This window comes from Salvelinus alpinus, chromosome 6 (assembly GCF_045679555.1).
Source record: "Salvelinus alpinus chromosome 6, SLU_Salpinus.1, whole genome shotgun sequence".
In the NCBI taxonomy this organism is placed as follows: Eukaryota; Metazoa; Chordata; class Actinopteri; order Salmoniformes; family Salmonidae; genus Salvelinus; species Salvelinus alpinus.
In genome coordinates, this window is record NC_092091.1 from 37,568,735 (window position 1) to 37,595,266 (window position 26,532).

General features: G+C 43.3%; 2 protein-coding genes across 22 annotated transcripts in view; both read left to right on the plus strand.

The window, feature by feature from the left end:
- The window catches only part of LOC139578647 (receptor-type tyrosine-protein phosphatase F-like), a 432,132-nt gene extending 421,832 nt beyond the window's left edge, over positions 1 to 10,300 (plus strand). For all 18 annotated transcript variants that reach the window (XM_071406531.1, XM_071406533.1, XM_071406534.1 and 15 more), the window contains 6 exons: positions 1,731 to 1,909; positions 5,105 to 5,231; positions 5,366 to 5,491; positions 5,871 to 6,025; positions 6,181 to 6,316; positions 6,914 to 10,300. In XM_071406531.1, the coding sequence (XP_071262632.1) occupies positions 1,731 to 1,909; positions 5,105 to 5,231; positions 5,366 to 5,491; positions 5,871 to 6,025; positions 6,181 to 6,316; positions 6,914 to 6,982 (792 nt within the window). In that variant the 3' untranslated portion in view covers positions 6,983 to 10,300. The remainder of the gene's footprint in view (positions 1 to 1,730; positions 1,910 to 5,104; positions 5,232 to 5,365; positions 5,492 to 5,870; positions 6,026 to 6,180; positions 6,317 to 6,913) is intronic.
- A 1,026-nt stretch (positions 10,301 to 11,326) lies between these two features.
- The window catches only part of LOC139578655 (lysine-specific demethylase 4A-like), a 65,765-nt gene continuing 50,559 nt past the window's right edge, over positions 11,327 to 26,532 (plus strand). Inside the window, exons 1-4 of one of the 4 annotated variants that reach the window (XM_071406562.1) lie at positions 11,327 to 11,460; positions 15,180 to 15,283; positions 25,370 to 25,528; positions 25,654 to 25,829. In XM_071406562.1, the coding sequence (XP_071262663.1) occupies positions 15,251 to 15,283; positions 25,370 to 25,528; positions 25,654 to 25,829 (368 nt within the window). In that variant the 5' untranslated portion in view covers positions 11,327 to 11,460; positions 15,180 to 15,250. Of the gene's footprint in view, positions 11,461 to 11,892; positions 12,048 to 15,179; positions 15,284 to 15,344; positions 15,485 to 25,369; positions 25,529 to 25,653; positions 25,830 to 26,532 lie in introns of those variants that run through there. The other 3 variants (XM_071406563.1, XM_071406564.1, XM_071406565.1) reach the window with 3 other exon arrangements.

Below are 26,532 nucleotides of genomic sequence, written 5' to 3' on the forward strand. Positions count from 1 at the left end.
AGATGGAAACAAGGACCATAGCAGTTGGAAGGACAGCGCAAACAGTGTGGTAACAGCCTGTCTCCTTGTACATTACAGTTCAGTTCTATGTTATGGACTTAACTTGAAGATTGTTGGAGTGCAACCTTGAAATCAGACTCGAATGCTAGGGACTTGGGAATTGACTGGTTATGCTTGAGTTTAAGTGACATGACTACAAAATTGGTACAGTTACTAACTGGGGCATTTAGTTAGGAAACAACAGCAGAGTTGTTGTTGTTTCACTGTGTACGATGCAGTGGGGGCAGGAAGTTAATGTCTTAGTGTGTTTGGAACAAGGAGTAGGAGAAGAAAAGGAGGAGGCGGATGAGGAGGAGGAATTTTCCTCACCCTCACACTAACTCTTAGGGGGGGTGTTCTGTTTCAGAGGCTAATCTTCTGGACTGGGGATGACAGACTGAGAATGAGGAAGGGAGGAAGAGAAGAGAGAGGCTCGGGGGATGGAGAGACAGAGAGAAAGAGAGTGATCTAGTCAGGGAGGAGTGTTGGGGCAGGCTGACCGGCTGACAGCCTGTAGATAAAGCCTCAGTGGGTTGGAGAGCTGATGCATCCTGGGATTGGGCTGGGGCCTATACCACTGGGCTCCAACGACTGTATTGGTCCCCCTTAGATACTCACTGTCTGCATCCCAAATGGTACCCTATTCCCTATATAGTGCACTACTTTTGACCAGGGCCCATAGGGCTCTGAGTAGTGCGCTATGTAGGGATTAGGGTGCCATTTGGGGTGCATCCACTCACAGCCTCCCGCCGTAGGAAAACAAAACTGCTCTAACCAGCCTCCTTCTGGGGGACTCACCACCACAACCGAAATTATGTGGGTCAAACTTGTTCAGCAAGCAGGATGATTGTAAATCCGCAGCGAGTATAATTAGGTTTTAATGCTCAGTACCACTCGCAAATTTGTTTCGCAAGCAAGGTCTGAAATTTACACTTAGCTTTTTAACTACTGACAGAGAATCACATTAAGAGGACCCTGTCAGCAAAGCCAGCAAAAATATAAAAACTCTATCCCCCTCTCATCTGGGAGAACATGCTTTTACATTTTAAAAGTTTGGTTTGGTTTTGGATTGCTATTCCATATCTTTGACAAGGATATACTGTAGGCCTGTGCATCTCTCTTAACAGCCGTCTCAAATGTTGTGTGAGTATTTGTTTTCGACTCCCTGGCGTCTCCGTATGTGGCTGTGGCGTCAACACTTAGGATGAGTTTAAAGGAGAGAGAGAGCTCGGCGTTGCCAGTGTCAGCAGGCAGTTATTTGAAGATGGAGAACAAAGGGGCTTGACTCAAAGCTCATCATTTTCATGCATCAATAATAGTGTTAGCCCCTATGCCCTCCAAAATCCCCACCCATACACAGCAGCGCTAGGCTGGCTGGGATCCCCGGCTTTACAACTTTGAAGGAAGGAAAGTGAGCGTCAGGGAAAAGCTGTGGCAAGAGTCGTCGTCGGGTTAGAGGCAATTTGACTGCACCCCATGGGTGCACTCCATTCCAGTAATTATAAGGGTAAGGGTTGGTGATTCTCTACAGTAGCACACAGTTCTTTAATCTGAGCAATGTTTTTAATCCATGCATCCATCCATGCATCCCTCAACAGTATACCAAAACAAGTGGCGGGGCTGCCATTTTGCCAAAAAACATCCCAGATTGTATCTTAAATCTGCCCATTCCTCTTCCCTTCCTTCTCCAGAAACTGTCTAACTCTAAAGCACATACCTCAAGATTCATCAGTGCCAACCTCCCCTGCAACAAGTTCAAGAACCGGCTGGTGAATATCATGCCTTTTGAGTCCACCCGCGTGTATCTGCAGCCTATCAGAGGTGTGGAGGGCTCCGACTACATTAACGCCAGCTTCATCGATGGATACAGGTGAGAGAGAGGGAGATGAGGAGAGAAGGAGGGACGAGAAGAGAGGAGAGGAGGAGAGGGGGGAGAGCAGAGGAGGGGGGGAGGGCAGAGAAAGAGAGGAGATTCAAACTGTGAAAATGAGACATGAAATATTCTGAAGACTAGAATAAGTGAGATGGGGGACGGTGAGAATAGAGGAGATGAAATAGAAATGGAGAAGACCGAATCCATCCTGCAGACACAGCTCCTCTAATGAGCAAGGAGGTGGACCTTTCCTGCAGCGGCTGACAGCAGTGGATTACGGTGTGACATGGAGACCAGTGTTTTCCTGTCTCTCTTCCTTGTTGTGTCAGTTGTCAGGGCAAATTGGTCATAGTGGCAGTACTGTCCATTCCTTGCCACATTTCTCCTGTGGTAAATAAATAGTCTGTTTGTGACAGGTGACAAACTACTCCTGGAAGAGGAATAAAGTTATTACTTATTGTGGTGACTATGTTCTTGTCTGCTGATTCCCACATCCCTTTACTGTATGGGAAACACTCTTTTAAAGACATTTGTTGATATTTGGAAAAAGAACATTGAAATGAAGCACCTGTTGTTCTTACTGAGATGGATGGGAAGGTTTTGAGAATTCTGTAATATACAGCTGGGTGTGTGCGTGCAAGTGAGCATTAATGTGTGTGCAGAGATGGGTAGTATTTCTGTGGAATGTATTTGAAATACGTATTTTGTATTTACAATTTTATTTGCCTGAACTACAATCCAATGTTTTTTGTAACGAGATACTTTCGAGAGCTGTAATTGGTATTTTCAAAATACAAAAATACTTTTCAATACCATTCTTTTTTATAACGGTTCACAACTTTGTGGCCCCCTTTCAGCTTGCATTGGTATCAGAAGTCTGATGGCACTATGGTGTGATAAGCGTGTCTGTTAAATGACCAAATTGTAAATGTAGATATAAAAATGAACACTTGCAAAGCATGCTGAGTATTATTCTAATGAGCTCTGCCCCTGAAAGGAGTCCAATAAAAAATCCAGTGTGCTTTGCAGTTGTTCATTTCACATTTACATATTCAGTTTGGTCATTTAACACAGGGTTTCCCAAACTTGGTCCTAGACCCCCCCCCGCCCTCCCCCCGCTAGGGCAAAAACCATAACGCGCAAACAGGGGGACCCTAGGAGACGCTCTTATGTAGAGAGTCTTACAGGCAGTGCATTCAACTAAGGTAAATTAAAAACACATATCGCAGTCACAGCAAGTAAAAAGTCTCTGTAACCATTACTAAGAGTGATGTTGTTTTTAAGGGGTCGACTTGCTAATGTATTTTTGTATTTTAAAAGAAATACAATGCTTTGCAAACGTATGTTGTAATTTCTTTTGATATGTTGGTCTTTAGGGTATTTTGTAATTGTTCTTTGTGATTTTTGCCAATTCCTGTGTGTGCGTGTGTGTATGCTTGAGTGTGAAAGTGTGTGTGAGGTGCTTGGGGGCTTCTGTTCAGGTATTGTCCCATATCAAATTAATACCTAATCAGAGTGGTCCCATAGAGAGTCTCCTTTATGGAAGTGTAAACACTGTAATTGGCAATAATCCACAATGCTACGACACACTAATGAGTGAATGTCTGAATTAATAGGAGCTTTCCTCCTTTTTGGAGGATTTGTTGAGGGTTTTCTGTTTGGATTTCCTCATCCACACCTCTCATCACACACACACACACACACACACACACACACACACACACACACACACACACACACACACACACACACACACACACACACACACACATTAGCAAGCAAGCAAACACACACACACACACACCTCCTCTGTGCCTAATAAAGTCCCTGGGGCTGCCTCACCTGAGGGAGAGAAGGGAAAGAAGAGAGGAGGAGGGAGAGAAGGAAGGTGGATGTAATTCCTCTTTAATTCATGTAGCGGTAATTAAGAGTAAATTAAGACATAGAGAGGTGTTAGCTTGCGTTCCAAATGGCACCCTATTCCCTATATAGTGCACTTTTGATCAAAAGTAGAGCACTATATAGGAAATCGGGTGCCATTTGGGACTCATTCGAGGTGTTAGTATTCTATTTCGCGGGAGGCAGGCAGGCATCACATCTTTAAAGTGCCAGAGGGGATTAGAATGACTTAGGTGAAGAAGGGGAGGATAATGATGATGATGCAATGATGATGATGTCATTCTGGTTAAGTTTCTGATATCCTGAGGTGGTAATTCAAACTATCTAGTCTCTTGCCAGCTATGCCACTGACATAATGATGTAAGTCACTGAAGTTGTGCACACCAGACATTACATACATAACAAGCACTGTCTTGGTAGAGCAAGGATCTCTATGCATGCCTGTTAATTTCTTTATTGCTATTGCTATGTCAGAACACTCAGAATCCAATAATTCAGCTGAAGAAACTGAATATCCATGTGTCAGTCAAACCTATCAGACGTTAGAGACCCTTTGAACATTGTGCTGAGGCTGGTGTTAGTTATTACTCAGAAAAGTAAGGGCAAAGATAGGTAGAACTCACAATTCCAGCAGCACCTTAGCTAGATAGAACACACAATTCCAGCAGCACCTTAGATAGATAGAACTCACAATTCCAGCAGCACCTTATACTGTACTTCATGCCTCATATAGAATGCACTGTCTGTCTCTGTATGGTTGTATAAGCAATGATGTATGGCTATACTGTATCCTGCTGTAGCTTATAACATGGAGGAGCAGACCATATAGCTGCTTTAATCTCACGGTCACTCATTTCCTGCAGTGTGTGTGTGTGTGTCTGGCCGTACGAATGTATGAGTCTTGGGCTGACTCTCACATGTTTGTCGGGATTCCTGACAGAAACCTAATCACATTAACACCACTACTCCCACAGCTTCACACTGCCCTCTACTGTTGATCTAGTGGAACTGGACCCCAGCTGCAACGCTGCGGGTCTCACTGCCTTGAAGAGAATAGGAACTTAATTTGTCAGCAACATAACATAATGAAAATACACTGAGCCCAGACCCCATTATCAGCACAAGGGCCTCTCAGATCACAGTAGGACCACACAGGGCTCAGCGTGGATACTCTAGGTCTATGGGGATGTATTGAAGTGTACCTTATATCCTTTGTAGTTATGATGTTATCCTGACTCCCGGTGTCATGGCCTTTGCTGTATCCTGACGTAACTCGTGTCTCGTGTCTCTCAGGCAACAGAAGGCCTACATAGCCACCCAGGGCCCGCTAGCAGAGACCACAGAGGACTTCTGGAGGATGCTGTGGGAACACAACTCTACCATCGTCGTCATGCTCACCAAACTCAGAGAGATGGGACGGGTGAGTGGCATAGATACTGTACATACACTGGTAATACACGCACACACAAACACGCGCATGCATGGACACACACACACACACTAATGGATGGTATTGTTGATATGACAGTTCTGTCATTGTTGTCTGTTTCTTAGGAAAAGTGCCATCAGTACTGGCCTGCTGAACGCTCTGCTAGGTACCAGTACTTTGTAGTGGACCCCATGGCTGAGTACAACATGCCCCAGTACATCCTCCGAGAGTTCAAGGTCACAGACGCCAGGGTAAGTCCATCTCTCCATCCATCCTCCCTCTTCTCTCTAGTGACGTACATCACTCTCTGCTCTATGCATAGGGCTAATTATTGTACATAGCTGTACGCTAAGCATATTTTCCCAGTGAATTGTTTGAACACATGTAATTATCTCTGCACTGTGGTTATGTTCTGATGTTCTGTGTATAGAAATAGATTCTGCACGTTACAGCAAAGACATTAGTAGCTTGAGAACACACTAAAACAATACTGGTAACATTACTCAAAGTCTGTGGGTATAATGCTTTATGTAGTGGTATAAGCATGTATGAGCCTTTATAATGTCTAATAATAAGGCTTAAAGAAAATACTCACTTTATGCCCATCATCCATTCCTCACCACCTCTAAGGATGGCCAGTCTAGGACCATTCGGCAGTTCCAGTTCACTGATTGGCCAGAACAAGGGGTGCCAAAAACTGGAGAGGGCTTTATCGACTTCATTGGCCAAGTGCATAAAACCAAGGAACAGTTCGGACAGGATGGACCCATCTCTGTGCACTGCAGGTAAGGGAAACCAATGACAATTACCATTGTGTGTGTGTGTTTATGCGTGTGTGCGCTAGTGTGCCTGCCTGCTTATGTGTATGTGTGTGTGTGTGTGTGTGTGCGCATGTGCGCACATATCTACTGTGTATAACCCTCTCTTTGCTCCCCCACAGTGCTGGTGTTGGGCGGACTGGCGTGTTCATCACCCTGAGTATCGTGCTGGAGAGGATGAGGTACGAGGGGGTGGTGGACATCTTCCATACCGCCAAAACACTGAGGACCCAGAGACCTGCCATGGTGCAGACAGAGGTACAATGCAGTCACAACGCTACAGTATATTGGGATAGACTGGTTAGAGAGGGGGTAGTACTATATAGAAGCTCTTGGATAGAGGCAGGTGACTAAGCAAACAAGGATTCAGTTGAAACAATAGTTTTCTTTTACAAATCAGATTTATATTGTGTGATGTCCTGTCGTGATACTGTGCCATAATGTTAGAGGAAGGTAGGCGGATATCGGGAGGAAACTGGGATGTGGGGTTAGATTAATAAAGTGTAGTTATTTCAACATATTGTTACAAATACTCTCCTAGGCAAATGCAGAACTATTAAATGAATTCAAATGTTATTTGTCACATGCGCCGAATACAACAGGTCCTTAACCAAGAATGCAGTTCAAGAAATAGAGTTAAGAAAATATTTACTAAATAAACTAATATAAAAAGTAACACAATAAAATAACAATAACGAGGCTATATACAGGGGGTACTGGTACCGAGTCAATGTGCGGTGGTACAGGTTAGTCGAGGTAATTTGTACATGTAGGTCGGGGTAAAGTGGCTCTATTCGTTATTGTAGATCACTCTCTTGACCGACACTGCTCTGCCCTTCTTTGTTTCCCTCCCAGGACCAGTACCAGTTGTGCTACAGGGCAGCTCTGGAGTACCTTGGCAGCTTTGACCACTATGCAACATAATCACTCTCAGAATGCACTGGGACTCCTGGGGTTCCGGAGCGCCGCCAGTGTCCCTTCTGAGTCATATACACCCTGCTGACAAAGTCCAGAAACTGCCTGAGGGGAGAAGGGAGAGGGGGAGGGGTGAGGAGGAGAGGGAGAGAGCACAAGTCTGACTGGGCGACCTTCAATCAGGTGGAGCAGTACTCCTGGACTGACTGGCATAATAAACCTGCTTTAAAACCCTCCACTACTAAAATCTACCCCCCAAGAAATTATCTAAATGCTTCAGTGTGCTTCATTCTGACGTCTCTATACGTAATGCACACACCATAAAATCACTATTTCTGCCTCCTACTACTGCTGATATAGAAACGGTTATTTTTCTGCTTTTATTATGCATCAACATCAATATTATTACCCATTATAAGTATGTGATTATTATTATTTTGAATTTATTTTCTAATCATTTATACTCTGGTTATTTTCTGTCTAACGTGTCTTATTTTAAATTAATTACTTGTCTTTTTTTGCACAAGGGACATTAATTTTTAACATGCTCCGAGTTATTCTTAATACTGGAGACATATGCACACTCAGAGCTGCTAATAATAATTTAATTTTTTACCATAATTATAATATTCTAAAGTTCGCTATTCTCTGGTCGTATTCAGTGGTATATGGGGGACAATCTTTTATACGCCTTTCCACTTCCTGGTACTTTACAAAATGACTAGCCATCTCCACAAAAAGAGATAAAACACATACACCAGAGTTAGTGGACTACTATAAAATAAACCTATATACAGTGCATTTGGAAAGTTCACACCCCTTGACTTTTTTCACATTTTGTTACGTTACAGCCTTATTCTAGAATGGAATAAATTGTCCCCCCATCAGTCTACACACGATACCCCATAATGACAAAGCAAAAACAGGTTTGTGGAAATGTTTGCAAATGTATATAAAAAAAACAGAAACAGACCATTTAAATAAGTATTCAGACCCTTTACTAAGTACTTTGTTATAGCACCTTTGGCAGAAATTACAGCCTTGAGTCTTCTTGGGTATGACGCTACAAGCTTGGCACACCTGTATTTGGGGTGTTTCTCCCATTCTTCTCTGCAGATTCAAGGACATTCAGAGACTTGTTCCGAAGCCACTCCTGCGTTGTCTTGACTGTTTGCTGAAAGTCGTTGTCCTGTTGGAAGGTGAAGCTTCGCCCCAGTCTCAGGTCTTCATCAAGGATCTCTCTGTACTTTGCTCCGTTCATCTTTCCCTCGATCCTGACAAGTCTCCCAGTCCCTGCCGCTGAAAAATATCTCCACAGCATGATGCTGCCACCACGCATCACCGTAGGGATGGTACCAGGTTTCCTCCAGATGTGACACTTGGCATTCAGGCCAAAGAGTTCAATCTTGGTTTCATCAGACAAGAGAATCTTGTTTCTTATGGTCTGAGAGTCCCTTAGGTGTCTTTTGGCAAACTCCAAGCAGGCTGTCATGTGCCTTTTACTGAGGAGTAGCTTCCGTCCGACCACCTTACCATAAAGGTCTGATTGGCGGAATCCTGTAGAGATGATTTTCCTTCTGAAAGGTTCTCCCATCTCCACAGAGGAACTCTGGAGCTCTGTCAGGGTGACCATTGGCTTCTTGGTCACCTCCCTGACTAAGGCCCTTCTCTGAAACAGAGCGGTGCGGGGGAGGGGGGCCATAATCAACATCAAGGTCTTCAGAGCCCGGGGAACAGTGTGCTAACTGCCTTGTTCAGGGGCAGAACGACAGATTTTTCCTTGTCAGCTCGGGGATTCAATCCAGCAACCTTTTGGTTACCGGCCCAACACTCTAACCACTAGGCTACTTGCCAAATGATGGAGGCCACTGTGTTCTTGGGAACCTTCAATGCTGCAGATATTTGTTGGTACCCTTCCCCAGATCTGTGCCTCAACACAATCCTGTCTCGGAGCTCTATGGACAATTTCTTCGACCTCATGTCTTGGTTTTTGCTCTGACATGCACTTTCAACTGTGGGACCTTATATGGACAGGTGTGCGCCTTTCCAAATCATGTCCAATCAATTGAATTTACCACAGGTGGAGTCCAATCAAGTTGTAGAAATATCTCAAGGATGATCAATGGAAACAGGATGCAGCTGAGCTCAATGTTGGTCTCAGACTGTAGGAAAGGGTCTGAATACTTATGTAAATAAGGTATTTCTGTTTTTTAAACAGAATACATTTGCAAAAAAATCTAAAAATCTGTTTTCGCTTTGTTATTATGGGGTATTGTGTGTAGATTGATTAAATTATTTATTTATTTATTTAATTGATTTGAGAATAAGGCTGTAACGTAACAAAATGTGAAAAAATCTGAATACTCTCTGAGTCTGAATACTTTCCAAATGCACTGTATGGTTAAAAAACTGAATAGGCTAATCTTGATGACGTTTGAAAAATCTGCCATGTACAGATTCCCAATAACTGTTTACTGTGATTTTCTCAATGCCTGTCGCTCAAAGAGCTCCGGTTCAAACTCTAGACACAGCGAAAGAAATACAGAAAACTACCGGTACATGGAAAAGTTGTTTGTTCTGTAACAGCACCCTTAGCTGTTACATCCAGGTAGGTCGAGCCTGGCCTGAGGTCGACTGAACCAAACCATCACTCCCGAAAGTCACAGAGGAACTGGGACCCTGGCTCTGGTCTGATCTGACAAGCTATACCTAGTTTGGAGAAGCAGACATACAGAGCTCCACATCACAGACTAATGTACAGCCCCAACAATAACCATCCTATGAGAAGTGTTGAAGTGTCCAGACAGACAGTTATTCATCCATGTATTTCTGATTACCCTTCTGATTCTGATTCTGAACTATGAACTGCACATGTCCATCTGCAAATGACTGGTCCTTCTCCCAATGACTGGCCAGCTCTGTAGATACAGTAACTGACAACAACCCAGATGAACAGTCTCTTCTGACTGTCACTGACTTTACATCCATGGTATAACTGCTGTACTATACTGTATTATCTCCTCACTGTGGTACAGAAGGAAATTCTCCTGTAACACAAAGAAGCAGCATCAATGTACAGTGGAGGATCTCTACCTTATAGTCAAGCTTTTCTTTCTTAAGTGGTACTATAGAATTGCAAAATGAGGTGAATTTGGATTTAGTGGGCCCGGAAGAATGGACTACAAAACAGTATTCATTTCACTTTGTCTTCGAATAGTGTCGTAGGGGTTCAATCTTTTTTCTATTTGTTAATAAAAAGGAGAGGAAAAAAATGTTGCAAAAACCTTGATGTTAATAAAGTTGAATAATTTGGTTTTTTATAATGTGGTGGTTGTATGGCTCTTTTTTGTCTATGTTGTGGATTTTCCATGTACTGTCCTGTGTTGAGATTTGCCCGTACCCTGCACACACATGCACTCACGCGTACAAACATGCAGTCACAACACACACACACACACACACACACACACACACACACACACACACACACACACACACACACACACACACACACACACACACACACACACACACACACACACACACACAGTACCCCTCTCTTCCCACCCCCATCCGTCCATGGACCTGCTCCCCCTTTATCCATCCCCTTGCCAGTACAACAGATTGTGGTGGATACCCCTCCAGCCACTGCCTGTGCTGTGTCCATGGATTGCCTGGACACTGCTATACAGCCACTCTGTCCTGACAGAACCCCTGGAATATTATGGTCACAAAATGGCATAAACAATGAATTGTGGTTTACAGTAGTCAGTAGGTACCAGCATTGTGACTAGGAGGATGTTGAGAATTGTTCAGATCTACAGTAACAGTTCGACATGTCAAATCATGTCGCCAAATACAACAGGTGTAGACCTTACAGTGAAATGCTTACTTACAGACTCCAACCAACAGTGCAATTTCTAAAAAAAATATTTAAAAAAAGGTATTAGGTGAACAATGTTAGGTGACATGTTAGGTAAACTCCAGGTTCCAAAGAGGAATACTCACTGTGTTGAACATAAAGATAATACAATTTACATGATTGATTCTTCAGCACTCATAAACCAGATTCAGTTGCTAAATCATATTTTAAATTGTGGAAAAAACAGATCACGGAAAGACTACAGTTTTAGGATTTGGTATTTTTACAGAGAAATGAGATGTCCTAAAATGACTGAGACTTAATCATTTTTCTTTACATCATCCAACTTTTTAATGATTTATACCATATTAATAGGCTACGATTTGCAGGGCCAGAGTAATATAACAAGGCGGAGTCATAGCGAAATAGTGCATTTTGATTAGTCTCGGTTGAGCGTTGGATACGCCCTCATTAATCTTTGTGCACAAACACGCACTGAGCATGCGTGCGACACTGGGTAACTTAATGGAGGACAATCTTTCCTGCCCATGGTGAATTGTGAACAAATAATCTTCTGCTTTTGGAGATTTTGAAGTAGCAATCACTCATTACTTGGTCGTCAAGCGTAAGTTAGTATTTTAAACAAAAAAATGTGTTTGCTTTTAAGTAGCTAACTACTGATAAGTAATGCTGCTGAAAATGGTCTGCGCTCTTAGTCAAAGCTACGTTAGCGTAACGTACTAACTAACTAACGTTACTTGCTTTTCAAAGTTGTAACGTTATCAGTTGTTGCGTTATCCTTAACATGTTTGTCAGTATGACTTGATACAACTAGTATTACTTTGTCTTTGCTATAGTTGAAATACATTATTAAGTAAACAATTATTAATTTGGCTAGGTTTGTAAGGGATCTTGCTAACGTTCTTTTCTGGGGGTTAGGTGACAACACTGGGCCCGTCGTTAAATGACTTGGCATTCAACCAATCACAAATTTAGGAATTCATTTCATCAGGATTTCGTCCAATCTAAAAGGGGCCAAGAACTTCGCAATGCCCTGACGTTAGCTGTCTTGAGGAATATTAGCATGCTAGCTTTCTTATGTTGTAGGAAGGAAAAGTTAAGACAACAACACAACAACGTTAGCATCATACGAAGCTAGCCACTATCTCACGGAGGAGATCAGCATTTAGTAAAAGACTGGCTTACTGCGAGGTAACGTTAACTAGCTAATTTTAGCTAACTGTCTCGTTTAAATTTGAGTTTTGTTGTTGATATTAACGTTAGGCATTTGTCAGTACCTAGTTACTACAGCCACAAAGTCAAAATGACTGTATCGTAACTAGTCATTAAAACAAACATTTGCTTTTTGGTCTTAATTGAAGGTTAGGCATAAGGTTCACAGTTGGTAAGGTTCGCTTTAAAATAAAATGTTTAGAAGATACATTTTAGAAATAGGCGGGGTTCATGACTTTGGCTGTGGTAACTAGTGACGACCGGCATCTAGCTAGTTAACTAGCTAGTATGCCAAGAGCTAACTTTAACTAGCTAACGTGTCGTTAGCATTCTGAACTGAAGTAATTTCACGACATTATCTACCTGGCCCCACAATATGTATATTTCTTCTGTGTTTTTGTGTGATGATAGTATACACTTCTGTAGTTGCCATAGTAGTAATGTTAGCCTAAGCAGAGAGCTCCTGTAAATATGTACATGTACGTTTTTTTAATCAGCAGTTTTGTTTTTGATAACATTGAGTTTTTTTGCATATTTCTGGTAGTTTTGACCCACAGATGTGCAGATGGACTGGCAGGTAAAGTCATTATGGCTCAGCTAGCTACTTTACCTGGCTAATTGTTTCTGTTCAATGATGCATCTGGACACTGTAGCAGCTTCTTTTGTTTCACCTGTCTGCTGGTTCCTGATCTTTTGAAAATATCAATTGAAGAGTCACCTGAAGCTTGAGAGGAACGGAAGCTGCAGCAAAGCAGTGGTCACCAAACTTTTCTGAGTCAATATCACTTTCTTAGTCAAAGTGCAAGCTGAGATCCACCGCTTATATTTTTGTGGAACATTACATAAAAGTAATCCTATGCAACATTAAGCTATTTTAAAACAGTACTGTAGCAATGAGGTTTGTGTAGTTGGCTATAGGCCCAATATGTTATCACTGCATATTGGCTTTGCTCGAATTGTCCTGCCAATGCATTTTTCGTTTATATTAAAACATTTAAGGTAGGATATATGATCTCAGTTGTTGTTGCATTATGAGGCACAGCGGAGTGAGCACAGTTAAATAATTTGCTTTATTTTACTGGGCTGATGGTGCCTGCATCTGATGGTCAGTCTCAGCTGAGGGAGAGAGCAGCAGACAGATGAGGGTCCGCCGCTCAACGTCCCTCCGCTCTCCCTTTCCTCTTCTGACACTTACCAAAAATGGACACTGTGTTCCAGCTGATGGCGAAACTTAGTTCCACTGCGTTATTTCTGCCTCATGAACAAATTCATGCTGTTACTCCTATGAACAGAGAAATTGAAATGTTCCTTGATCTTAAAAAAGTTGCTAATAATAAAAATGAAATCCTATTGATGCACATTTCTACTCATTCATTAGATGCAATGCTGGTTGTAGCATGATGAATGTACATTTTATGGCTTATAAAATTATTGACAGTGCTGACTAAGAACTTAAACATGAACTCACTCAAAAACAGCTGTTCTTTGCGTCTCTCCCTAGTCTAGGGCTGACCCCATTTAGTCAACTGGCCGGTCGATGGGCTGTATTTAAAAAATATATTTTTGCCATTATTTAACTAGGCAAGTCAGTTAAGAACAAATAATTTTTTACAATGATGGCCTAGGAACAGTGGGTTAACTGCTTTGTTCAGGGACAGAACAACAGATTTTTACCTTGTCTGCTCAGGGATTTGATCTTGCATCCTTTCGGTTACAAGTCCAATGCTCTAACCACTAGGCTACCTGCTGCCCTAGGTTGATGGGCTGTTGGTCGACCAATATTTACTGCCTTGTTCAGGGACAGAACAACAGATTTTTACCTTGTCTGCTCAGGGATTTGATCTTGCAACCTTTCGGTTACAAGTCCAACGCTCTAACCACTAGGCTACCTGCTGCCCCAGGTTGATGGGCTGTTGGTCGACCAATATTTTTTTGTTGAGCAGTTGCAAAAAATATTTATTTTATGGCACCTCTTGATTGATGACTGTCCCAGTGGACTAATCCATTGCGGAGGCCGCGGGATGGCACATGAATATCAACAGTAGTACATATACCGTTAATTCCCATTTGCAGAGTTGTCAATTTTATTAATTGTGTTTGGTTTGGAGCGCTTCTTTCAATGTTGAGTAAGGACGCGGACCTGTTTACGCATAGAAGTAGGCCTAGGCTACCTGGCCTGCGCGCAAATGTAGGCTTATAAATGTGCCCTTTTGGAGATCTGAACTAACCACCACTAATGAGCTTCTCCAAGTAATCTTTTCTTCACCTCAAACGGCAAGTAAACAGTCTGTTTTTACATCCATTGAGAATGACAGTAGTTCTTCAATGTCGCCTATTTTAATAATCTTTCCAGCTAGCTTCCTTTCCTATCAGTGTGAAAAGTGAAGAAAAAAAACGTCATCCTCTGATCCGGTGGAGACATCATAATAGGCCTACCTGATTGACTTTTTATCCCTTGTGCAAATAGCCTACAGCTGTGTCTGTTTGGAGCTCACTGGCATGGGAAACTCTGAGGGCCCAGGATATACAATGTTGCAAGTTTGTTAGCACATTTTAGGCTGATACAATGTTTAAAGTTCCTTGCAGACAGGCCATGATATTTATTTGTATTAGTATATTTTCTACCTGCAGGCTGCTATGTTTTTATTTGTTGGCATTATGTAGCCAATTTTCTTTACATAGTTGGCAATAGAAGTTAGAAGTTTTTTTTTCTTGATTTTTCTTAATCTCTGGCTCGAGTCATTTGTGTGTCTTAAGCTCAATAGTTGATTTTATTTAAACGTGGAAAAATACACATTTATAAATTGACAAGTAGGTTGGTCGAAACAACAGACAACTTTAAATTTGTCGGGGACAGCCCCTACTCTAATCATGGTTTTGAAATCTCTTTGCTGTAGCTTTCTTTTACACCTGCTTCATTATTGTAGACGCGGTAATCTGAGCTATCCGATTGGCAGAGTTTGTACCTTCAGACACACGAAATGGTTCAAAATCGGAACACTTCCCCTACTCGGCGCTCAGGGCAGCAGATTGGGTGCACCTACCACCAACTACGATAATTATTTTTATAAAAAAAAAAAGCTTTATTGTTTTTTTGTGTTTTTTTTACAGAAATGTTTGGCGATCGATTAGAAATGCCTTGGAGATAGACCAGTCGATTGCGATCGACCAGTTGGTGACCAATGGAGGAAAGGAATGCAGTACTGAGACAGAAGGTTCGTAGTGAGAACAACTGACTACTACTCTGAACTGTATGTGGTGAGCTTTCCGGTGCCCAGAGCTGCTGAGGCATCACCTAAGTGGGTGCCATACATTGTGAAGGAGGAGGTCCAGTAGCTACACGACTCAGGCTGGTTCCCAGAGTAGCCCTCTACATCAGTGTTTCCCAACCGGGGTACGTGGGCAGTCCCCAGTGGGTACGTGGGAAGATAAAAAATTAAATATGTTTTTTAAAAATGTAGCAAAAAAAAAAAAGTTACATTTACTTAAATCTTAATTGGTAGGAAAACATTTACTGAGGTGTGAAATTAATGGGTATTTTATATTTATAGGCCTACTTTTTTACTTAAGTTTCGCTGCGTGTGCATTGCGCCAAGTGCAGGTGATCCTTTGTTCCATGCGCTAGAGTGTCTGCTGCTGTTTATCCTCACAGAAACTATGATTTGATAAAACAGCAGCTGATGCACTGAAGACTGTACCATTGTCAAATAACACAGTGTGCCGTAGGATCGATTACATGGGCGTTGATATTGTTGATCAAGTGGTAGAAAAAATAATTCCGGTCCATTTTCTCTGCAGTTGGACGAATCGACTTATGTCAGTGGAAGCTCAGTTGATTGCGTTTGTGCGATACAGAAACATTTTGGAAATGAATGAGCACATTCTGTTCTGCAAGACCGGGAGAACTGCAGGTGTGGATGGTTTTCACGTTGTTGATGTTTTGAGTGACGCAGTGAAAGTGATTAACTTTATCCAGTCCAGGCCTCTGAATTACAGACTGTTTGAAAGGCTCTGTGATGACAGTGGGAATGAGCACCAGCAGCTACTGCTTCACACTGACGTCCGTTAACTATCCAGAGGGAAAATGCTAGAGGCTTTTTGAGCTGCGCGCCAAAGGAAGTGATTTGTCTGAGCACTCACACCCCATTGTGGCTGTGTTCGAGGACACCCGCCTTGCCTATCTTGCTGATGTGTTCAGCACACTGAACAACCTGAGTCTTATTCTGCAAGGTAAAGACGCACACATTCTAAACATGTATGACAGTGTGTGGATTCATGAAGAAAATTAAACTCTAGGAAAGGAAATGTGAAGATGGGGATGTAAGTTGTTTCCAGCAGCTTGACCCCTACCTTTCTACAGGTGATGTTGACAGAGCTCCTATGGTGCAAATGGTAGGCTCACATTTATCCAAACTCAGTGAGTTCAACTCTTACTTCCCTGACATTGAAAACAAGTCTCCCAAACCTGACCCTTTTTTTTTTTTTGTAAAACGTACGCCTACTCTATGAATCACGTCGGTCGCATGGGCGTGAGCGGGTACTTCAGGCAGGTCAGTGTTTTTATGATGTACCTGTATTGCTTGTTTGTTTTTTGCGTTTGAAGTGATTTGAGGTTATCAAACGCGCTATAGATTTCAATTTCATTATTATATAACGTTAGGGGGTGAAGCTATTGCAAGTGCTAATAAAGTGTAACTGTTAAATGCTGAGATTGCATTATTAGATCATTAGCTAGTTAGTTTCCTTGGTAGGATGAACTTTGTGGGTGTGTGTGAAACCTTACTCCTCAGCCTGAAGTGTCCCCACTTGCACCGCCGAATTGCTAGCTTTTCGTGTGGCACCATCTGGTAAGAGCACATCAGGAGGGCAGTGATGTGTGCTTGCAAGGCAGAGGTCCTGAGTTCGCGCTAGGTATGGGCCAAATCGGAAGGAAGTGGTACTCGCTAAGCAAGCAGTGTTACGTCGTTTACACAAACAGTAGGGGGCGACAGGTGGTCGAGACTGTATATGTTATCAACGATGCAATTCCACAGTAGCTACAGTCCATTAATTATTCCTGATATAATTTATACAGAGGCAAAATTCACAAATGCTATAGCACAACGGCAGAGTCATGTCTTAAGTGTAAAACTAACAGTGACTTAATGATGCATGCCTTCTGGGAATGCTATGAAGTCAAAGTTATGGGCAGAATTAGAAAGTTGGTAGACAGAAGTTTTACAATATAAATATACTTTTTAATCTATCGGCATATTTCAAGACATGGGTGAGGGTGTGGTGAGATGCACAATGGGTTGGACTATACTTTTCTCGTCGCTCATTTTGAAAACTTTTGTTTAAAAACTCAATCAAATGACCCTCAATTGTTAAGACAATGCACTATTTAAAAAATGTGCTACAGAGAGAAACAGAATAGAGAAATTTGAGGTCATATGGCATAGTCTTACAAGCACTAGAAGTTGAAACGGTGGGGACGTGGGTCTGAGCAAGAGTTGTCAGCAATGTTTGTCTATTGTCTTGTCTCTATGGTTTCTATTGTTAAAAAAAAAAATATTACCAAAATAAATGCAAATTATTCCTGATAACTAGACCCATGTGAGAAGACCTCAAACTTAAAGTAAAAAAATCAGACCAAAAACACTAAATATGTGAACAATGTTTTTGTTTAATTTTGGCGTTTAAAATAAGGTTGGTAGCAACATAGAAAATCTCTTGTGGAAATCTGTTGCAGCTCAAATTGACTACAAAATCTGCAATGCAATGCCCTCTATGGTTGGGCTGGCTAGCAAGCAAACATAGCTACACACAATAATACCAAGGACGAGATCAGCATGTAACGTAGCTAGTTAGTGCAGTTTAGGCGATTTTACAGCTATAAAGCTAGGAGTCTACAATCTCACCATGGTCAATCTGCAAATCGATGTGCCTCACAGGATGGACTCTGACATTCGCAACGGCAGATATACTTTTGAAGAGATGGGGAAATGTTGCCCATGCTACGTCAAAGGGTCGCGCGGTACATTCTGGGCGATTCTGGTAAAAGAAACGCGCTCCTTGTGACAATTCAAATTTTCTCACAAGCGCCAAATACAACAGGTGTGAAATGCTAACTTACACGTCCTTAACCAACCATTGCAGTTCACATAACAATAATGATGCTATATACAGGGGGGTACCAGTACCGAGTAAATGTACAGGTAGTCGAGGTAATTTGTACATGTAGGTAGGAGTAAAGTAACTATGCATAGATAAACAGTGAGTAGCAGAAGTGTAAAAACAAAGGGGGGTGGTGTCAATGTAAATAGTCCGGGTGGCCATTTGATTAATTGTTCAGCAGTCTTATGGCTTAGTGGTAGAATCTGTTAAGGAGCCTTTGACAATTTTTGGGGGCCTTCCTCTAACACCGTCTAGTATATAGGTCCAGGATGGCAGGAAAGCCTGGCCCCAATGACGTACTGGGCAGTACGCACTACCCTCTGTAGTGCCTCACGGTTGGATGCCGAGCAGCCGCCATACCAGGCGGTGAAGCAAATGGTCAGGATACTCTCGATGGTGCTCTCGATGATGTAGAACTTGAGAATCCGGGGACCCATGACAAATCTTTTCAGTCTCCTGAGGGGAGAAAGGTGTTGTCGTGCTTGTCTTGGTGTGTTTGGACCATGATAGCTTGTTGGTGATGTGGACACCAAGGAACTTAACTCTCGACCCGCTCTACTGCAGCACCGTCGATGTTAATGGGGGCCTGTTTGACCCTCCTTTTCCTGTAGTCCATAATCAGATCCTTTGTCTTGCTCACGTTGAGGGAGAGGTTGTTGTCCTGGAACCACACTGCCAGGTCTCTGACCTCCCTATAGGCTGTCTTGTCGGTGATCAGGCCTACCACTGTGGTGTCAGCAAACTTAATGATGGTGTTGGAGTCGTGCCTGGCCATACAGTCATGGGTGAACAGGGAGTACAGGAGGGAACTAAGCACATACCCCTGAGGGGCCACAGCGTTGAGAATCAGCATGGCAGATGTGTTGTTGCCTACCCTTACCACCTGGGGGTGGCCCTTCAGGAAGTCCAGGATCCAGTTGCAGAAGGTGTTTAGTCCCAGGGTCCTTAGCTTAGTGATGAACTTTGTGGGAACTATGGTGTTGAACGCTGCACTTTAGTCAGTGAACAGCACTCTCACACAGGTGTTCCTTTTGTCTAGGTGGGAAAGGGCAGTTTGGAGTGCAATTGAGATTCCTTCATCTGTGGATCTGTTGGGGCGGTATGCGAATTGGATTGGGTCAAGTGTTTCTGGGATGATGGTGTTGATGTGAGCCATGACCAGCCTTTCATAGCACTTCATCGCTACCAACGTGAGTGCTACGGGGCAGAAGTAATTTAGACAGATTATCTTTGCTTTCTTGGGCACAGGGACTATGGTGGTCTGCTTGAAACATGTAGGTATTACAGACTCAGTCAGGGAGAGGTTAAAAGTGTCAGTGAAGACACTTGCCAATTGGTCCACTCATGCTCTGAGTACACGTCTTGGTAATCCGTCTGGTCTCGCGGCCTTGTGAATCAAATAAAAATGTACTGGTCACATACACATGGTTTGTAGATAATGCGAGTGTAGCGAGATGCTTGTGCTTCTAGTTCTGACCGTGCAGTAATATCTAACAAGAAATCAAACAATTCCTAACAATTTCACAACTACCTTATACACACAAGTGTAAATGATTTGAATAAGAATATGGTCATATAAATATATGGATGAGCGATGGCCGTGCAGCATAAACAAGATGCAGTAGATGGTATAGAGTACAGTATATACATATGAGATGAGTAATGTAGGGTATGTAAACGTTATATTGTGGCATTGTTTAAAGTGACTAGTGACACATTTATTACATCCAATTTTTAATTATTAAAGTGGCTAGAGATTTGAGTCAGTATGTTGGCAGCAGCCACTCAATGTTAGGGATGGCTGTTTAACAGTCTGATGGCCTTGAGATAGAAGCTGTTTTGTGGTCTCTCAGTCCCAGCTTTGATGCACCTATACTGACCTCACCTTCTGGATGATAGCAGGGTGAACAGGCAGTGGCTCGAGTGGTTGGCCTTGATGATCTTTTTGGCCTTCCTGTGACATCGGATGATGTAGGTGTCCTGGAGGGCAGGTAGTTTGCCCCCGGTGATGCGTTGTGCAGACCTTACTACCCTCTGGAGAGCCTTACGGTTGTGGGCGGAGCAGTTGCCGTACCAGGCGATGATACAGCCCGACAGGAATGCTCTCGATTGTTTTAGATGACAAGACAAATTTCTTCAGCCTCCTGAGGTTGAAGAGGCGCTGTTGCGCCTTCTTCACCACGCTGTCTGTGAGGGTGGACCATTTCAGTTTGTCTGTGATGTGTATGCCGAGGAACGTAAAACTCTCCACCGTCTCCACTACTGTCCCGTTGATGTGGATAGGGGGGTGCTCCCTCTGCTGTTTCCTGAAGTCCACGATCATCTCCTTTTTGTTTTGTTGAGTGTGAGGTTATTTTCCTGGCACCACACTCCGAGGGCCCTCGCCTCCTCCCTGTAGGCCGTCTCGTCGTTGTAGTAATCAAGCCTACCACTGTAGTGTCGTCTGCTAACTTGATGATTGAGTTGGATGCGTGCATGGTCACGCAGTCATGAGTGAACAGGGAGTACAGGAGAGTGCTGAGAATGCACCCTTGTGGGGCCCCGGTGTTGAGGATCAGCGGGGTGGAGATGTTGTTTCCTACCTTCACCACCTAGGGACGGCCATTCAGAAAGTCCAGGACCCAGTTGCACAGGGCGGGTTCGAGACCCAGGGTATCAAGCTTAATGACGAGTTTGGAGGGTACTATGGTGTTAAATGCTGAGCTGTAGTCAATGAACAGCATTCTTTCATAGTTATTCCTCTTGTTCAGATGGGTTAGGGCAGTGTGATTGCGTCGTCTGTGGACCTAATGTGGCGGTAAGCAAATTGGAGTGGGTCTTGGGAGTCTGGTAGGGTGGAGGTGATATGATCCTTGACTAGTCTCTCAAAGCACTTCATGATGACGGAAGTGAGTGCTACGAGGCGATAGTCGTTTCGCTCAGTTACCTTAGCTTTCTTGGGAACAGGAACAATGGTGGCCATCTTGAAGCATGTGGGGACAACAGACTGGGATAGGGATTCGTTGAATATGTCCGTAAACACACCAGCCAGGTGGTGTGTTCTGAGAACGCGGCTAGGGATGCCGTCTTGGCCGGCAGCCTTGCGAGGGTTAACACGTTTACATGTTTTACTCACGTTGGCTGCGGTGAAGGAGAGCCTGCAGGTTTTGGTAGCGGGCCGTGTCAGTGCGAGCAAAGAAGTTGTTTAGTTGTCTGGGAGCAAGACGTCAGTGTCTACGACAGGGCTGGTTTTCTTTTTGTAATCCGTGATTGACTGTAGACCCTGCCACATACGTCTCCTGTCTGAGCCGTTGAATTGTGACTCTACACGGACTCTTAGATTGTTTGATTGCCTTGCGGAGGGAAATAGCTACACTGTTTGTATTCGGTCATGTTTCCGGTCACCTTGCCATGATTAAAAACAGTGGTTCACGCTTTCAGTTTTGCGCGAAAGCTGCCATCAATCCACGGTTTCTGGTTGGTGAAGGTTTTAATAGTCACCGTGGGTACAACATCACCGATGCACTTGCTAATAAACTCGCTCACCGAATCAGCGTATACATCAATGTTGTTGTCTGAGGCTATCCGGAACACATCCCAGTCCACGTGATTGATGCAATCTCGAAGCGTGGAATCGATTGGTCGGACCAGCGTTGAAGGGACCTGAGCACGGGTGCTTCCTTTTTTAGTTTCTGTCTATAGGTTGGGAGCAAGAAAATTGAGTTGTGGTCGGATTTGCCGAAAGGAGTTGTGGAAGTTAGAGTAGCAATGATCCAGAGTGCTGCCAGCCCAGGTCGTGCATTCGATACGCTGATAAAATTTAGGGTGCCTTGTTTTTAGATTAGCTTTGTTAAAATCTCCAGCTACAATGAATGCAGCCTCAGGATATATGGTTTCCAGTTTACATAGAGTCCAATGAAGTTCTTTCAAGGCCGTCGGTGTCTGCTTGGGAGGGATATACACGGCTGTGGTTATAATTGAAGAGAATTATCTTGGTACATAATGCGGTCGGCATTTGATTAAGGAATTCTAGGTCAGGTGAACAAAAGGACTTGAGTTCCTGTATGTTGTGATGATCACACCATGACTCGTTAATCATAAGGCATACACCCCCGCCATTCTTCTTACCAGAGCGATCTTTGTTTCTTTCGGCGCGATGCGTGAAGATACCGGGTGGCTGTACCGACTCTGATAACATATCCCGAGTGAGCCATGTTTCCGTGAAACAGAGAATGTTACAATCTCTGAAAGGCAACCCTTGCTTGAATTTCTTCTACCAAGTTGTCAAGAGACTGGACATTGGCGAGTAGTATACTCGGGAGCGTCTAGCGACGTACCCGTCTACGGAGCCCGACTAGAAGACCGCTCCGTCTGCCCCTTCTGCGACGCTGTTGTTTTGGGTCGTCTAATGGGATCCGATCCATTGTCCTGGGTGGTGGTCCAAACAGAGGAACCGCTTCGTAGTCGTATTTCTGGTCGTAGTGTTGGTAAGTTGACGTTGCTCTTATAGCCAATAGTTCTTCCCGGCTGTATGTAATAAGACTTAAGATTTCCTGGGGTAACAGTAACAAATAATACATAAAAAAAACTAAATACTGCATAGTTTCCTAAGATAACGAAGCGACCATCTCTGTTGGCGCCTTATTGATGCAATCTTGACCTGTTTAAAGGTCTTGCTCATTTTGGCTACGGAGAGCGTGATCAGTCATCCGGAACAGCTGGTGCTCTCATGCATACTTCAGTGTTGCTTGCCCTCGAAGCGAGCGTAAAAGGCATTAAGCTCGTCTGGTATCTCACGTCACTGGGAAGCTGTTGTTTGGGTTTCATTTGTAGTCCGTAATAGTTTGCAAACCCTGCCACGTCCGACCAGCTTCAGAGCCGGTGTAGTAGGATTCAATCTTAGTTCTGTATTGACGCTTTGCCTGTTTGATGGTTCGTCCGAGGGCATAGCGGCATTTATTATAAGCATCTGGATTAGTGTCCCTCTCCTTGAAAGCGGCAGCTCTAGCCTTTAGCTCTATGCGGATGTGCCTGTAATCCACGGCTTCTGGTTGGGGTATGTACGTACGGTCACTGGGGATGACGTTGTCGATGCTCTTATTGATCAACCCGCTGACTGAGGTGGTATACTCCTCAATGCCATTGGATAAATCCAGGAACATATTCCAGTTTGTGCTAGCAAAACCGTAGCGTAGCATCCGCATCATCTGACCACTTCCGTATTGAGCGAGTCACTGGTACTTTCTGTTTTAGCTTGTAAGCTGGAATCAGGAGGATAGAATTATGGTCAGATTTGACAAATCGAGGGAGCGCTTTGAATTCATCTATGTGTGTGGAGTAAAGGTGGTCTAGAGGTTTTTTAGTTTTCCTTTGGTTGCACATGCTGGTAGAAATGAGGTAAAACCGATTTGTTTGTCTGCATTAACGTCCATGGCCACTTGGAGCACTGCTTCTGGATGAGCATTTTCTTGTTTGTTTATTGGCTTATACAGCTCGTTATGTGCGGTCTTAGTGCCAGCATCGGTTTGTGGTGGTAAATAGACGGCTATGAATAACTGAAAAACTCTCTTGGTAGATTGTGTGGTCTACAGCTTATCATGAGGTACTCTACCTCAGGCAAGCAATACCTCGGTGTTTCTTTAATATTAGACATCGGTCACCAGCTGTTACTGACAAATAGACACACACCCCCACCCCTCGTCTTACCAGACGTAGCTGCTCTGTCCTGCCAATGCATGGAAAACACAGCCAGCTCTGTTTTCCGTGTTGTCGTTCAGCCATGACTCTGTGAAACATAATGTCGTTTTTAATGTCCCGTTGGTAGGACTAGTCTCGATCGTAGATCATCCAGTTTAATTTCCAGTGATTGCACGTTGGCTAATAGAACGGATGGTAAAGGCGGTTTACCAACTCGACGACAAATTCTCACAGGGCACCCAGCCCTCCGCCCCCTGTATTTCCGTATTTTCTTCTCAGAGAAGCAGTATATCCTTCGCGTCGGACTCATTAAAGAAAAAAATATTCATCCAGTTCGAAGTCAGCAATCGCCTTTAATATTTTTTGTAATATTTTTTTTTTTAGCTTTTATTTAACTAGGCAAGTCAGTTAAGAAGAAATTCTTATTTACAATGACGGCCTAGGAACAGTGGGTTACCTTGTCAGCTCGGGGATTCGATCATGCAACCTTTCGGTTACTAGTCCAAAGCTCTAACCACTAGGCTACCTGCCGCTGTTGTGATGTTCAGAAGTTATTTTCGGTCATAAGAGACAGTAGTAGCAGCAACATTATGTACAAAATAAGTTAGGCAATTTTGTCATTGTTTTCCTCATTGTTTATTTCGTTTGGAGCCCATAAAACAGCATTCATCCTCTCCGGCGCCATTCTTTTGACATCAAGAAGTGAATGTGAGACTATAGGGCGCATGAATTTCGTCAGCAAGAAGTATGACATTACAAATCTTTTCCGTGATGTGAGAATTTAACTTGCTATCTGTAGAGTCGTATAGCTTTGGAATCGTGACATTACGTACTTTCGAGGAAAATAGGCAAATTTTCGACACTGACTTTGAGAAGGGATTGCGTGAAGATTAGCTTAGCAACCGCGTGACGCAGCATGACAAGGTGAACGCGATTGGTTGACAGTCTGCTGGGTGGGTTGTTAGGAATCCAATGAATGAAGGAATGTATATCTCCTTTCTATAATATCGCTGACTGCGGCACCATGCAATGCACCCTGGACTAAGGAGGCAGGCAAATAGGAAAAATGTGCTAGACCCTCTGTTAAATTACACATTTCTTGAGGTAGGAATATCGCAAAAATATCAATGGCCCTTTCGAGAGAAGACGCCCTCCCGAGTTTTGACATCGGCCAATATTGAAATGTAAAATGTATGATGATTTCGCGATATAAGTCTTATTCCTATTAACTTTTATTTTAGTGAGAGCGACTGTTATGCATACCGGCTGGATTTCTGCCTGCTTGAACGCCAATATCTAAGATAAACATGAAATGACCCAGGGAATCGGTAGGACATCACTCAGAGATACACAAAAACAATATAACATTCAAGTCAGAGGTGAAGCATTGGCTATCAAAATGTGATGCAATTAACACAGACATTAGATCAACACTGAAAACACATGTTCTCTCTTGCTCTGATCTACAGACACTGGACAACTCCAGGATGGCATCAGACACTGCATCCCTGCAGACTCCTGGCTCCAAGATCATGACCTTTCACCCTTCCATGGAGGAGTTTAAGGACTTCAGCCGTTACATCGCCTACATGGAGTCACAAGGAGCTCACCGAGCTGGAATGGCTAAGGTTAGTGTGTGTTAGTGTGTGTTTCTGAAGATCATATACATAAGCATTCATCATTCTATATCCCATTCTATAAAGAATACACTCTGCATAAATTAAGACAATGCTGTTTTGTGTGTGTGTTGCAGGTTATTTCACCCAAAGACTGGAAGCCCAGACGTACCTATGATGACATAGATGACCTGGTGATCCCTGCTCCTATACAGCAAGTGGTGACTGGCCAGTCCGGTCTCTTCACACAGTACAACATCCAAAAGAAACCCATGACCGTCCGAGAGTTCCGCAAGACTGCCAACACAGACAAGTGAGCTTTCACACTGTTAAACACAGTACTCATTTAACATAGTTATACACATGGTTGTAATATAGTACATACACATTTTTAACATAGTTCTACACATGGTACATGTTATAGGACACATGATGCATAGTTATAGAGTACACATGGTTGTAATATTGGTTTTATTTCTCAAAACACTGTTGAAGCCATGGATCACAGGCAACAGCCACACTGAGCTAAAGGCTAGAGCGGTACACTAATCCGTATGCTTATAAGAAATCCCGCTGAACCGTCAATACAGGACTGAGATTGAATCCTAATATACTGGCTCTGACGCTCGTCGGCTGTGGCATGGCTTGCAAACTATTACGGACTACAAAGGAAAACCCAACCGCGAGCTGCCTAGTGACGTGAGCCTACCAGACGGGCTGAATGCCTTATCCTTGCTTCGAGGCAAGCACCACTGAAGCATGCATGAGAGCACCAGCTGTTCCGGATGACTGTGTGATCACGCTCTCCGTAGCCTATGTGAGCAAGACCTTTTAAACAGGTCAACATTCAAAAGGCTGCGGGGCCAGAAGTGTACTCCAAGCATTCGTGGACCAACTGGCAAGTGTCTTCACTGACATTTTCAACCTCTCCCTGACTGAGTCTGTAATACCTACATGTTTCAAGCAGACCAACATAGTCCCTGTGCCCAAGAAAGTGAAGGTAGCCTGCCTAAATG